This window comes from Cuculus canorus, chromosome 9 (genome assembly GCF_017976375.1).
Source record: "Cuculus canorus isolate bCucCan1 chromosome 9, bCucCan1.pri, whole genome shotgun sequence".
Classification (NCBI taxonomy): domain Eukaryota; kingdom Metazoa; phylum Chordata; class Aves; order Cuculiformes; family Cuculidae; genus Cuculus; species Cuculus canorus.
In genome coordinates this window covers 902,721-917,506 of record NC_071409.1, presented here as the reverse complement: position 1 = coordinate 917,506, position 14,786 = coordinate 902,721, and the positions used below count along the sequence as shown (strand labels likewise).

At 45.2% G+C, this 14,786-nt stretch overlaps 1 protein-coding gene across 1 annotated transcript in view; it reads right to left on the bottom strand.

The window, feature by feature from the left end:
* Positions 1 to 14,786, bottom strand: part of GPC1 (glypican 1) — a 237,583-nt gene that overhangs the window by 28,843 nt on the left and 193,954 nt on the right. The window contains exon 3 of the mRNA XM_054074276.1: positions 6,500 to 6,891. Coding sequence (XP_053930251.1) covers positions 6,500 to 6,891 — 392 coding nt within the window. The remainder of the gene's footprint in view (positions 1 to 6,499; positions 6,892 to 14,786) is intronic.

Here is a 14,786-nt window from a genome sequence, read left to right as displayed (position 1 = left end):
GCAAGCCACCACCTGCCTATTCAACACGTTCCCTGCTCTGTTCATCTGATGGAGTTATTTCCAGCTGGTACAATTTTCAATCCTTTGAAAACTAGATTTAATTGACTTTTAACCACCCAATAAATAGGAGAGACATATATCTGCTTGCCTGCATTATTTCTATTATATTCAGAACACCCGTGGGTTTTTATCCCTGAAGGGTTGTGATTTAAACTTAATAACAGATAGAAATACTAGAAAGTAATATGTGACAGACATAAGGAAATGTTCAAGACTGCATGCTCCCCATCCACTCAATTTGGATCTATCCAAACAAATTCCACTGTATTGCAAACCTTTCTCTCTAGCTTTACATGTAGCAGCACTGGAAAAAAAGCCGCGAGTGTGTGTGGGGGCTGTAGGAGCTGCTGCTCCAAGCTGTTTAAAGCAAGGCGGCAGCTGACAGGCGGGCTGGGGATTCGGGGAGCACAGCCACTTCAGGGAAGGGAATATCTGGGTTTGCAGAGGTACTCGGGATGACTGGGACTTCAATTTAAAACATTTTGAGCCATGCAATCCCACACAGAAACTGCTCAGGCACAGCTGGGCAAGAAAACATGCAATGCTTCAGCAGAGGGGACACTGATGGCAGCAAATAAGGGCGCTTCCGAGCCCTTGGCATCCACAGGCACTGCTGCAAGCACTCGTCCCTGAAGGTGCAAGAGCTTATTTCAGCTCGTAGTCTAAGAAGGTGTGCACAGGCAGGGGGCTCTGGGCTACCACAGGTTTCTGAGCCCCTGGGACTCTCCTCCTCCTGAACACAGCCAGACCTGCAAAGGCTGCTTGTGGCATTTTCTAACCGATTCATTGCAGCTTGGGCTGCAGCAGCACAAACTCTTACCACAGGCACCAACCAGCTCGTATTCGGAATGCCCCACTGGTGGTTTCCAATGCCAGCAGGAGGGAAAAAACAACCAAATCTCTCCAGAAGCTGTTTTTATCTAGTTGGGGTGAGCTCTATCCTGCCTCCATCCCTGCTGGTGATGTGGGACCCGCTGCTCCCCACTGCTTGTGTTCCACATGGAGATCCCGCAGGACCCCTCTCATATAATTTCCTCTCATTTTTTAAAAGAGAGGCCAGGCCTGAGGCTGAGCTCCTGGATGAGGCAGCATCGGACCCAACAGAGCTGTCTATAGGTACAGGCAGCAGCGTCTGAAGGTTTATTATTGCATCCCCCCATACCAGCACACAGACGATCTCCCTGAAGGAAAACGCTACCTCTCTCGATGGGAGCAGGTCCCAGATGAGAGCTGCTCCCAGAGGGGGAGAGAACTTACTGTGGTACCTTATGGCTCCTTGGGGCAAAGCCAGGCTCTGCACAGGAACATCCTGCCACCAAGTCATTGTCATAGCTCCAAAGTGAGAGGTGGGATAACATCTACTGAAGAGGAAATAAATGTGGTGATAGGATGACGTTGCCACTCGCCAGTGCCATGAAAAAACATTCTCGTAACAGCTATTTACGAACACTAGTATTGTCTTTTCAGGATCAGGAGGCAGCCAATTTAGAGAAATGCTTAAATTTATTATGGACGTGAGATCCTTTAAGCAAAATAAAACATTATTTATGGTTGTACGTACTTGCTGCTGATGTGCTGAATAAAGATAAGCCACTGAAAGGATGGAGATGTGTCCACTGCGCACATGGGACAGGAGTTCACTGCACCTTGCACAGCGGTTTCGTAAGTGTGTAAAAACAATTATTCTTCATTTTATTCAGTCAGGTCAATTTTATGCCTACTTCACCTGAAAGCAACTGGAAGCTGAAAAAACGAAGTCAATTATATCCTTCCAAGCTATGGAAAAAAGTGGGGTATGAGAACTGGCCACACCCTTGAACAACACAAGGATCAGGAGTGACCATACCGTCTTCTCTATCTTATAGACATGCTGGAAATGTAAAGCATGCTTAGATAAACATTGTTTTCCATATGTATCCAGCATATGCATTTAACTGTTAGAAACACTTATAAAATTCTATTTTGGGGCCTTTTTAATTGGAATTCAGTTTCTATCCAAATGCAGTTTGACCCACCATGTGTTTAAATTACTCATATGGTACACAAGAAAGCTGCCGTTTACCTTACACTAACATAGAAGCGTAAAAGGCAATGCTGAAACATATTGCGAGACACAGTATTGCTTAAATAAAAATGTATTGATAGGCGAACTTCATCGATGAAACAAAATACAGGATTTAGTGAAAAAGCTTATAGTTAGTAAAGAAAATCATCATATTTTGTTTCAAACTCAAATGAGAATCAGCCTTTTGTGTATCTACTAAGAAAATGAAAGGCAAACAGCTATTAAATTTGATTATTTAAGTGTTTCTTGGTTACATAGCTGGTGTTGCTTCACATAAATCCTCACTATCATGGGGAAACTTAACATGCAGCAGCAAGAAGCGACAAAGATTGAGCAAAGGCAAGATTGCCCTAAGAACTCACTTCCTGACTGATGTGCAAAATTCATTTTAAACCAACTCTTCTCCCTGCCTTTGGAATCAAACATTATTTATTTACTTTTTCTGTGCTTTCACATGAGATTTGTAAGTTGTCCAGGTCTCCAAGGGGGAATTTGAGGACTCTGGACAGTTTTTGCCATGCACAGGCAGGTCTCCTCCCTGCTGGCAGTGCAGCGTGGGTGCCGTGCTGAGACCCAGGAGGCTCTCTGCCCTTCTTGGGTGCCCTTGTGCAGACAGGGTCACCTCTGCTACCCTCAGTGCTTTGTGCAATAGTCCTCACCTAGGACTTAGATGCCTGAGCAGCACTGGAACGAGTAATAAACAACAAAACCAGCAAAGACATTCGCATTTATCACACTGCATGACTTGGAGGATTTTTTTGCTATTGTTTTATTTTGTTTTACCGTCTCAAGTTTGCTTCCCCTCCCTGCCTTCAGTATTTCAATTCACCTACGCCGCATATTTCCAGGAGCACGTTCTCACTCTCGTGGCTGAGCGCGGCAATCGCTCATGCCAAGTGTGGATCTCTGAGCAGCAGCTGGCAGGCAGCGAGCCTCCTCGCACAAGGCTTTCACCTGTTCACAAGAAGCTTGGAGTTGGAGCAAATGCTATTTTTGGGCCACTGCCAGTCTCATAAGCAAGGAAAAGGATCCTAAACATAAGTGGGTTATTTCTTCTCTCTTGCCCTGGCATGCAGCAGGAGGTGTGCGTCATGGGGGAACCCCATCCCCATGGGCCTTCACTAGGGATTTTGTAGCTGCTGCTGTTTTGGCAGCTGCTGCTTCACACAAATGATGAAAAATGCACTTGGTGTTGTGCAACTTAGGGGTAAACCTGCAATTTGTGCTGAAAGAATAGCTACAGATGCAGGACCTGAACATGAACACAGAAGTTGCCCCAACACCCCCATCCATGCATGGCACATCTGTCCCAGGGGTGCCAAAGCTTTAGATTGCAGTGTCAGAGCCTGTGGTTCCACAGGTTTTCCCCAGAGTTCCTGACCAAAACACTTACTGCTGAAATTTCATCTCAAAGAGTTATTTTTAAAGACCAGGTGACAGGACAGTCAAATCCCAGTCTCTGATCCTAGTAATTCTACAGTCATAGAATGGTTTGGGTTGGAAGGGACCTTAAAGATCATCCAGTTCCAACCCCCTGCCATGGGCAGAGAGATGTCCCACTGGATCAGGCTGCCCAAAGCCCATCCAACCTGGCCTTGAACACCTCCTGGCATCCACAGCTTGCCTGGGCAACCTGTGCCAGTGCCTGCCTACCCCCATTGTGAAGAAATTCGTCCTTATGTCTAGTCTAAATCTTCGCCTCTCCAATTGGCTCTCCAAGCCATTCCCCCTTGTCCCATGACTCCATGCCTTTGTAAAAAGTCCCTCCCTGTAGCCCCTTTCCTGTAGCCCCTTCAGGTATTGGAAGGTTGCTATAAGACCTCCTCGGAGCCTTCTCTTCCCCAGGCTGAGCAACTCCAACTCTATCAGCCTGTCCTCATAGCAGAGGTGCTCCAGCCCTCGGATCATCTTTGTGACCTCCACTGGACCCGTTCCAACAGTTCCGTGTCCTTCTTATGTTGAGGATTCCAGAACTGGACACAATACACCAACTAGGGTCTCACAAGACTAGAGTAGAGGGGCAGAATCCCCTCCCTCGCCCTGCTGGCCACGCTTCTTTTGATGCAGCCCAGGACATGATTGGCCTGTGAGCGCACATTGCTCTCTCAAGTCGAGCTTCTCATCTCCCAGCACCCCTAAGTCCTTCTCCACAGGGCTGCTCTCAATCACCTCAGCCCCCAGCCTGTATTGAAACCATGAATTGCCCTGACCCTAGTGTAGGATCTTGCACTTGGCCTTGTTGAACCTCATGAGATTCACACAGCCCCACTTCTTCAGCCTGTCCAGGTCCCTCTGGATGACATCTGGTCCTTCTGGTGTGACAGCTGCACCACTCAGCTTGGTGTCATCTACAAACCTGCTGAGGGTGCACTCGATCTTGCTGTCTATGTCATTGATGAAGATATTAAACAGCACCGGTCCCAGTACGGACACTGAGGGACACCACTTGTCATGGTTCCCCATCTGGACTTTGAGCTGTTGACCACTACTCTCTGACTGTGACCTTCCAACCGATTTCTTATCCACCCATCAAATAATACCCTACACACTTTCCTCTAACATTGTAAGTATAAAGCAATAGAAAAAGGACTAAAACTGGTTGTGGATTGCATTCAGCACTTCACATCCCTTTAGCAGTAGTGTAACTCCACATCTGGTAAAGCAAAGGGGCTAAAACTGCCTTTTACTTTAGACAGAGCTGTAGGCTACCAGGGCATCCAGAAAATGGGTTTGCCACCACCAGCATTGTCACCCCCTCTTGCCTAAACTGCTATGTACATTCCTGAAGAGAGGGGAAACGGGCTCGTTTTGGTCTTTGTTACAAAATCAGCTCTCAGGGAGGGTTTGCTGAGGTTTTGTGACTCAGTTCATGCAGACTGTGCTACAAGAGCAACATGCCAGGCTAACTGCAAGTCCAGGGAGTGCTCTTCTGAGAGAGAGGAATGGTTGGGACCTCCTGGAAGACCCTCCATCCTGGAGGAAAGGGTTGTGGGGAGAAAGAGAGAAGAGGATCTGTGACTAGTCGTGTACTCCACATCCCATTTGATAAGTGATGCTTCAGAAGGAGGAGAATTCAGAAAGCAGGGACCAGAATCAAAATCCAGTGGGGTCAGAAGCCTGTATGAATGTGGTGGAAAAATATGCTGCATGTTGGTATCTCAGGTCCTTTCTTTCCACTGATACCATGACTGCAGTTGCTCTGCCAGCTTGCTTCACCCACTAAACTGGATTACAGGCAGGATCACACACATTGAGCTGGAAATCTTTGCCATTCAGAGGATTTATGAAAAATATTCTACTTTGGTCCCCTTAAAATTACACAATGGTGTAACTCCCCTTTCATATATCTTAAGTGTCAGGAGAGCATGATGTTAATGAGATGTACAAAGGCTGAACAGTTTTATAGTCTCACATTGTTAAATTAAAGAATTTGTCACTGTTACCACATTAAACTTTCTTCCTGAGATCAAAGTCTGGATTTGCTGCACCAAATCGTCCTGTCCTCTGCTACGCATTTCCCTGCTTTACCTTCCACGGAAATTAATTGTGATTCCGTATTTTTAAATTCACAGTTTAATCACACCCTGGTTCTCACACCTGCTGATTGCCATCTCCACATACAGTATGCAAAAATTTTTTAGCATGGATTTTCTCTTTGTAACCTGTGTGAAACACCTGAAGATCTTGTGTCAGGACAAACACCACCTTCTGACTCTGAAAGGCTGCTTCTGCAGTGAAGAATACAGACCATTCCCTTTCTCCTCAAACTCTGGATTCAGTCATGGTCATTTACCAGTTACAGCACCTTTCATCCCTGAAGATCCCAACACAGCTGACAAACTCCCTCTGTAGACAGAAGCTGTACAAATCTACACAGCTACATAAAGAAACACAGCAATCCCATCACCGCCAGTCGAAATGCATTTCTCTGCGTGTATTCCCAGCACAATCGTGGCAGGTCAGCTCTGCACACCCTACATCATATTGCCATCAAGGAGGAAAATAAGGCAGCGTGATTTAGAGGCGTACCGTTTCCCTTCTGGGGCTGCGTGAGGAATCTAGGCAAGCAACACAAAAGCTTTACAGCCTGGGCAACTGACACCTCCTCAGCGCTCTGCTGCAAAGGTTAAAATGAAGTAAGGATTGATTTGCGGTGAGTTGTACCTCACTTATTTCGCATGATCAGTGTCTGTAGAAGTCCAGGCTTGCTGCTCCCTTCCACTGGCGGGTGGCCTTCAAGCTGTTTGCTTAATAAAACTGAAAAATACCTGCTAACTTCATAATGAAAATGTAAAAGAAATAAACCCTCCTCTCTCCAACAGCAATAGCTGCCAGTCTGAGGATGGAGGAGGAGAAGGAAGAACCCCAACGTACCTGAGACACCTTTTTGACCACGTCGCTGCCCACAAGAAAGCCCTGCGCATAGGAGCGTGCTGCGATGAAGGCTCGGGTTGCCTTCACCTTCAGGTCCCTGGGAACTTCCCCAAAGGGTTTGTGCTGCTCTGCGTGTTTCACCATGCAGTCCAGGTACTCATCTGTGATATGGTACTGAGGATTCATCAGCTTGAAGAGCCTCTCCAGCAAGCGCGTCCAGAACTCATTGAGGGCTTCTTCCAAGTTGATATTGGAGCCCCGGTAATAGCGGCGTAGCTCCCCGTACAAGTCCTTGAAGACCTTCATGTTTTGAGTGTACAATTCTCCGTACATGCTTGGAAAAGCATCATAAAGGACCTTTTCTGACTTGTTCAACAAATCCTGGAAATAACCTGAAGAGAGAAGAAAAAGGAGACAGTGATGAATCAATTAGGCAAGCAGGAATCCAACAGGCTGCACCGTTTGGCAGCCCTGCCGAATGCCCTGAGAAAAGAGAAGGGCCCTAACAGAGTTTTTCCTACAACTGACCTTACTCTTGAGCCTTAGCTGAGACAGTTGAAGGAGGAACACCCTGCTGTCAGTGCCACATAACTATGCTCTGTGCCTTTCTGCCTCTTCTGTCAGCCTCACTGGGAACCAAAACTCATGCTCTTCTCGGAACGTGCTTCACAAGGACTCCTTGTAATGCTCCAGCAGCAAAAGGTCACACTGATACTTGCAGAACCCATTTCCACCAGCCAGTCCCTAGTCAGGGCTCACGAGCAGTGGATCGATGCAGACATGTCCACATGTAGCGTGCAGAAACCCCACGGCAGCCCCATGTGGTTACCACCAAACACAGTTCTGCCACCTGATTGCTGCCTGGCTTATCATGCCGAGCCCTGCACGGAAACTGCCACCAAAGTCATTCCGACATAGAGTTGTCTACATGGAAGGTGCTGAAAGTTTTCTCTTTCACTGCTCGTCACGCACATGATGAACTCAAGTGAACAGAGAACATTTAAGGGCATGTGCCAGAATTCTGGCAGACGGAAGATGTGTAAGTAATTCCTGGAGCCTGAACCTTTACTTGTAAGGGAAGAAGTGCAACACAAGTACTTGATACAGTAAGAAAGATTTGTACATAATAAAAGATGCCAAGCAGTTACTAAATGACTATGTCATCCTTAAGCACATTAATAGCAAAAGTAAGTAATTCTTTTGTAATTCTGCTAAACCACATCATGACAGAATTTTTAGTGGACTCCACATTAAGGTTCCAAATGACAATAGCCTGGAGTCTGCCTAAATCCACAGAAGAACCACGCTGGTGTCCACTGGGGCCAGCATGTAATGCTGCCCCTCTAAGCAGCACACAGCTGTATAAACTCCTGCTGATGTCCAGCAGGCTTTTTAACACCCTGGACAAAAAGGTGATTTTCAGGCTAACACATAAAACTTCAAGTGTTTTATGAAAAAGGGAATTTAGGTGTCATTAATGTATAGAATTTCTTAAACCATTGAAGAGAAAAAGTAAAGTTCCATAGTGTTACTCACAGGTTTCCTTTATGGAACTGGCACTGCTTGTATATGCCATAATTTGCCATAACTGCCAGCTCTCACCTTAGAAGACGCTCAAGCCTGAATCAAGAATCATCTGATTCTGGCATGTAAGCTGACACTTGTTAAAAATTACTTGAAAACACTGTAATCGTATAAGGACTTCTGGGTGCTGCTCCGGCAATGGAGCTCTGTCCTGTAACTACTGCTGTTAAGACTCAGACTGATAGCAAAACCACACCAGAATGAACAATGAACCATTTGCAACCTGATTTTGCCTAGGAATAAACAACTAAATGGTTTTAGACCCCAGGTTCAGTGGTTGTAGAAGTGACAGAAGCGCAGCTCTCTTGCTGCACACAGTAGGGTGAAGATGACAGATTGGATTCCTCCTTTACCAACATCTGCAGGCATTTCCACCCTCCCAGCTGCCAGCCACCTTCAGGCTCTCTGGGACTGAACAGTGGGGAACTCATAGCAGGACCAGTCTGATTCAATTTACTGATATACATATGCAACTTTAATCATTTAAGTCAGTGAGAGGAAAAATGATTTAAATAATAATTTTCATTTCAATGACATCTGTACTTTTTAGAGCCTTTTTGCAGCAAACCTGATTATAGTATTCTTTAAATCTGAGTTACTATTATTTTTTTGGTGATGTGTGATAAGCTCTAGTTGGAGGAAAACTGGTTTTCAATTAAAATCAAACAGCATGTATTCAGGTATATAAATCAACTTCACTGTGCTAAGCATATGGGAGAAGAAAGAAAACCTGAAAAATGCGTATTGCATGTACAAAGCTTTATGAAATAAAGTGGGTTTTTTTGAGACAATGGCACCAACTACAATGAAATACCTCTAAAATTCTAGAACAAGTAAAGCTCATTTCCACAGCCCTCATTTTCATTCACAGACTGTAAGGGCCAGACAAGCTTTCCTACATGAAGAATCTCTTGTCGGCTTCTCAGATTTGAATGAAGCTAAAACTCAACAAGTAGACTGAGCAAGTGAAAACAGTTTCTGCATGTACACCACAAGCTGTGATAGGTGAACCATCTTGTTTCAGTATTTTAACAAACTGACACTGAGCATCAAAAAAAGATCAAAAATGAAAATTAAATTAAAAATTATCTAAGGCCTGGAACAACTCCCCTGTAAAGAGAGGCTGAGAGAGTTGGGGTTGTTCAGCTTGGAGAAGACAAGACTCCAAGGAGATCTTATTGTTGCCTTTCAGTACGTAAAGGGGGCTGAAAAGAAAGATGGCCCTTTTTAGCAGGGCCTGTAGCAATAGGACAATGCAGAATGGTTTTAAACTAAAAGAGGAGAGGTTTGGACTAGGTATTAGGAAGAAATTTTTTATTCTGACGGTGGTGAAACACTGGCCCAGGTTGCCCAGAAAGGTGGGGGATGTCCCATCCCTTGAAACATTCAAGGTCAGGTTGGATGGGGCTCTGAACAATGTGGTGAAGTTGAAGATGTCCCTGCTCACTGCCAGGGGTTGGACTGGATGAACTTCATGGTTCCTGTCCAACCCAAACCATCCTATGATTGTATGATAAATAACCTGGCTTCCTACAGAAAATATCATGAACTTCCTAATAGTTTTAAATGGACTATTTAAACAGACTTTAAGCGTACTTTTGGAAACAATTCATTCTTCATTGACCTGGTTGGCATTTTGTATTTCCAAACATCTATGCTGAGACCCCCCCCATCTCTCAAATGATTGATCCGCATCTGTTTGTCCACCTTCCCTATTCAAATCAGATTTCTTCCTACCAAAGTGTAAGTGTGCTGCCAATGGGCTGTTGGGGCACGTAAGCCACCTAAAAAAGTACCTTCTAATGACTTCTTTTTTAATGAAAAAAGTCAAAAGCTGATCCCATCAACAACTACTTTGCCAAAGCACCTCAGTTTCCTAAGAGACGACTGCAGCATGTGTTGTCCTAACAGACCTTATCATAGACTCATAGACTGGTTTGGGATGGAAGAGACCTTAAAGATCATCCAGTTCTCTGCCCAGGCAGGACAAGCTTTCTGCAAAACCTGGGGCCTCTCATCCTTCCCATTACACCCGGGGACTCATCTGAGTCCCACTCGAACACTTCAGCTGTTGCTGGTCCCAAGGACAGCGTCCTAGTGCAATTTTTTCTCATAACAAAATTATCACTCAGAACTGCAGAGTGCCAGGTGAGAGCTTTCAGTTTCCCAAAAGGCCTCATCTACACTGAGTGATATGGAATTAAAAGTCAGCAAGCGTTACTGGCCCACAGAGAGCACCCATCCTGGTAAACCTGATTCATCACCTCTACGCAGACCACTCTGCTTCTGCAAAGTGCTTGAGCATCCCCTTCTGCAGCCACGGCTCCATCCCCAGCGCACCCATTTCTAGGAAATTTTGTCTACTCCACCAACCAGTGAGAGGCTGCAAGAGGATGATTTACAACTTGGGAGCTGCTCATCCAGCATTTCATTCCGCCGCGGCCCCGAGCTCCCAGTCTGCCCAGTCTGGCGCTGCTGTGAGCTGACTCATGGCTGATCCTACTGCAACGGCACCACTTCTTGTTGCACGGTCACCTTCCCCTGCAGCATCTCATAGAATCATAGAATGGTTTTGGTTTGGAAGAGTCCTTAAAGATGATCCAGCTCCAGCCCCTCTGCCCCCTTCTCCTGAAGGGGCTCACAAGCCAAGCGATAGCTGCCAGGTAGATGATTTGTCCTAGCAGGACATTTTTTCCAGTCTAACTCATCTGAGGTGGCTTCATTTTTTTGTTGTCACGGTCCTCCTAGCTGTAGAATGAACAGAAATGGCATTCACCTGCAACGGACACAACATATAAAGCTTCTCTGATGCTGATGAGATAATCTAAAAGCTGCTGTGTAGCTTCATGTATCACTCCAAGTGCTGCTGGTTACCCATTCACAATTTAATTAAACTAAGCTCAAACTCTCTTTCTTGTATAACGAGTAAATTCTCCGTGACAAGTGACACTAACTGAATAAATTGCCCAGCAATCCAGGTACAACATGGAGCTTTGGCACTGACCATCAGAAGGAACAAAACACCAACAAATGCAGCCCAATTTGTCAATGCAAGGTAAAATGGCTTTACAGGAGAACCAAGATGTATATCTTTCTGTCAAAAAAACTGGAAACTTCCCTCGAAAAAGTCCAAGCTAATTAAGAGTTGATGAACTGTTACTTCTCACCTAAGTGAAGGAACACCAATTACAGTCAACTCATTTGTGGCTGGTTCTCTGAAAGTTCTTCTGGATTTCACAGACTGAGCAAAAAATACATATCTACATTATCTAGGGAAAATTAATCAGCAATTAAGCCTCAATTTGTTTATGGAGAATAACTGACCTGGCAGAGAATTTAAATGCCCATTAGAAGGAAGTAAGAAGTGGGTTTTGTCAAGAGGGATGTGCAGAAGCTTGTGCTAACTGCCCTGGTCCTCACAATCTCAGCCTGCACCACTCATACACGTAGCACAGGTACCTCAAATTAACATTGCATCTTCTCCTTGACACTCCTTGCCTACTAATATCCAACCTTCTAACGTATTTAGACATATGTCATAGATCAAAGATGTGCAGGGTCTCAGGATAAAACAACCTGACGAACCACAGTTCAGGGATTTGATCTTCTTGGTTTCAGGGAGAAGCAATTATTTATTCTAGGGGAAGCACCCCATTACCTGTCGCCATGGTGGATGGGGGACCTTTAGGCAACCTGAGTGGCTGGAAACCTCTAATAATACAGGTGTTCCACTATTTCTATAAGAGGTTACAAATAAAACCCCATTAGGTCTGTTTTGTATTTATTAACTCCCACTGCTTTGGATCCCAAAGGATGATTAGGGTGATTAGCTCAGGAAGGGCTTGAACAAACAGAGGCAGCTCCATCCAGGTCACATTCCAAACACATCCCCAAGGTGCCTGAGCTCTGCTAACATCATGTTCTCCAGGACAACAGCAACAGGTTCAAACTAAGTCTTCATTTACGCATGGTGGTATGTGGCTCTGTCAGCCTTGGGGATGGCAGGCATGGAGGGAAGCGGCTCATGAGGAGCCAGTGTGGGTGCTCTAAAACGCTGGCTTGCTCCAGGAGTCACTGCTGCGTTCTCATCCCTGCGAGCACGTACACAAACACCTGAGGTGGCTCTGCAAAAGGCCAGCTTCCCTGTGAAATGATGCTTTTGTTTCTACTCTGAGTCACAAGAGAGCAGTTGTGTACTTTCTAGACTCGTGTTGGAAAACCACGGATGCGCTCAGCTTATGGCCAGCCCCAGAAATCTGACAATGGAGGTGTATGAGCCAGAGATACCTTCCTGCAAGTTACCCACTGAATCCACAACTAGGCTTCCCCTCTCTCAAAAACATTTCTCAATAGCCATTGAGTACTTTCTGCTGCCGCTAAGGGCTTCGCAATGCTGCAAAGCCCAGCAGGGGATTTTCTAACACCAGTAAGTCGCTCAAATCAAACTCTATTTTCCCTGGGACGATGAAAGACAACGCTCCCTCGCCAGCGCTGTTCCTACAGAGGGAACTGGGGTTGTTCAGCCTGGAGAACAGGAGGTTGAGGGGAGACCTTATCACTGTCTACAACTGCCTGAAAGGAGGTTGTAGCAAGGTGGTTGCCGGTCTCTTCTCCCAAGTAACAAGAGATAGGACAAGAGGAAATGGCTTCAAGTTGTACCTGTGGAGGTTCACATTGGATATCAGGAAAAATTTCTTCACTGAAAGAGTTCTCAGGCACTGGAAGAGACTGCCCAGCAAGGTGACGGAGGGGTTTAAAAGATGGGTAGATGAGGTGCTCAGGGATCTGGTTTAGTAGTGGGCAAGTACAGTTGGACTCAATGACCTCACAGGTCTTTTCCTTTTCAAACAATTCTATGATTCTACATGAAGCATCACCTTTCACACTCTCACTGCAAAAGTATTTAGAAGAAAATAAATGAAATGAGAGGCTAGCTTTCTTTTATTGTTATTATCGCCTTTCATCCACAGGCTCAGAAACAAGATGTCCAGCTTTGCTCAGACGAAATTTGCGTTTTGGCAGAGTTTCAAAAACTCCTGCCTCAAAAACATAAATGCCAGAATGTTATGAGCAAAGAAATGAAAAGTTTTTTATAACTGAAACGATTCCAGAACCTTGGCCACTATTTCTCTTGCTGTCATAGTAACTAAAAGTTACTTGTCAGAGAAATAAGTTTTCAAGAATAATTTGTAACCTTTACATTCCAGAAAGATTGTAAGTCCCCACTCATTCCCCTGCTCCACAGCTTCCCAGTGTTTGCAGCTCAGATTTTCCCACTTTCCACATTTTCGTAACTCCAGATTCAAATTGGGAAGCTGTGAGCAGCAAGGCATGGACCAGCAGTTTCTCTCGGAAGATGGGAAGTTTTGAGTCCTCTCTTTCTCACCTCATCTCTCCCCCGCAGTAAGTATTTTATCCAAGTTCTTTGATAACATTTGATCACTCGACACCTGGAACACACTGGGGTTTCTTCAACTAATATAATGACGGAGTGGGAACGGATGCAGGGAGGAATCAAGAGGTCACTGAAGGAAGAGCATCCAAATGGTCTTTGGGCATACAGCAGATCTGACTTTCTTCAAAAGCCATCAAATTTTAGAGGCATACCAGAAGAGATATGAGAATTGGAGAAAGGTGACTGAATTACTTTTGATCTGAATGTTCTTAAAGCCTTAAGCAGAAAATTGTAGTAGAAAAAGTCTTAAGCACAACTGCAACAAGAGTAGTACCAGATCAGAGGAGATGAAGGAGGAAAACACATTGCTCAGATGATGCCATCAATTCCAATATCAGATATTAAGAAGCAAATTGTTCCTAAAGGCAGCTTTAGTACTATTAGATTGAATTTAGTAAAGACTCTGGGCAATCACCTCTATCTACATCTGGAAGTAAGACATAAGAGAAAGGGAACGGCAACAGGGTGCAGAGCTTGAGACAGAAGGAAGCCCAGGGCAACCCTTCATTTCTCCTTGGAGCAGCAGAAGCAGCACTCAGGGCTTTGCCCTGCCCCCACCTTCAGCTTCAAGCTCTCCCCTACTTCTTCTTTTCTTAAAAGCAGACTGCTCTATTGCAGGACAGCAAAATTCAATTTTACTTATGTTTCTGAAAAGCCTTGAGTTGTCCCCGTCCTAAGGACCTAGGTGGCAGCCACGTAGTGCAGCTGGGCTCTACAGCTGTAGGAGCATCATGCAACTGCTACAAAAGGTTTTTAGCAGTTGGGCAAGCTACAAACTCTGCCGCTGGCTGGACCTCTACGCATAGCAAGCAAAGTTTGTGATCTGAGGGCCTTGTAGGGCAGCCATAAACTGCAAGGACAGCTGGAGGTGGGAGCAAAAATGTAAGGAGGAAGAAGCATCAAATATCTTATTGTAATTTCTCAAATTTGAGCAAGCACGTGAGTGTGTGGTGGAATTCACACGGGGGCAGAGCCATGGAGCACCTCTGCAGCTCTGAAGGGAGGCTGGGTGAAATATGCTCACCAGTAACACTGCTATTGTGTTTCAAGAAGATTGGACTAAGAAGAGGAGAGAAAAATAAACTGACTCTATGGTGTCCTGTACTGCAGTAAAAGCAGGGAAAGAAATAGCACCGGTATATCTACTAGAGCAGAGGCACAGGGTTTCCCTGGGCTGAGTTCCTTTTTAATACATTGCTGCACATCCCAATACCAATTTGCTTCTCTAGTTGGTTTTAATGCTGTCCT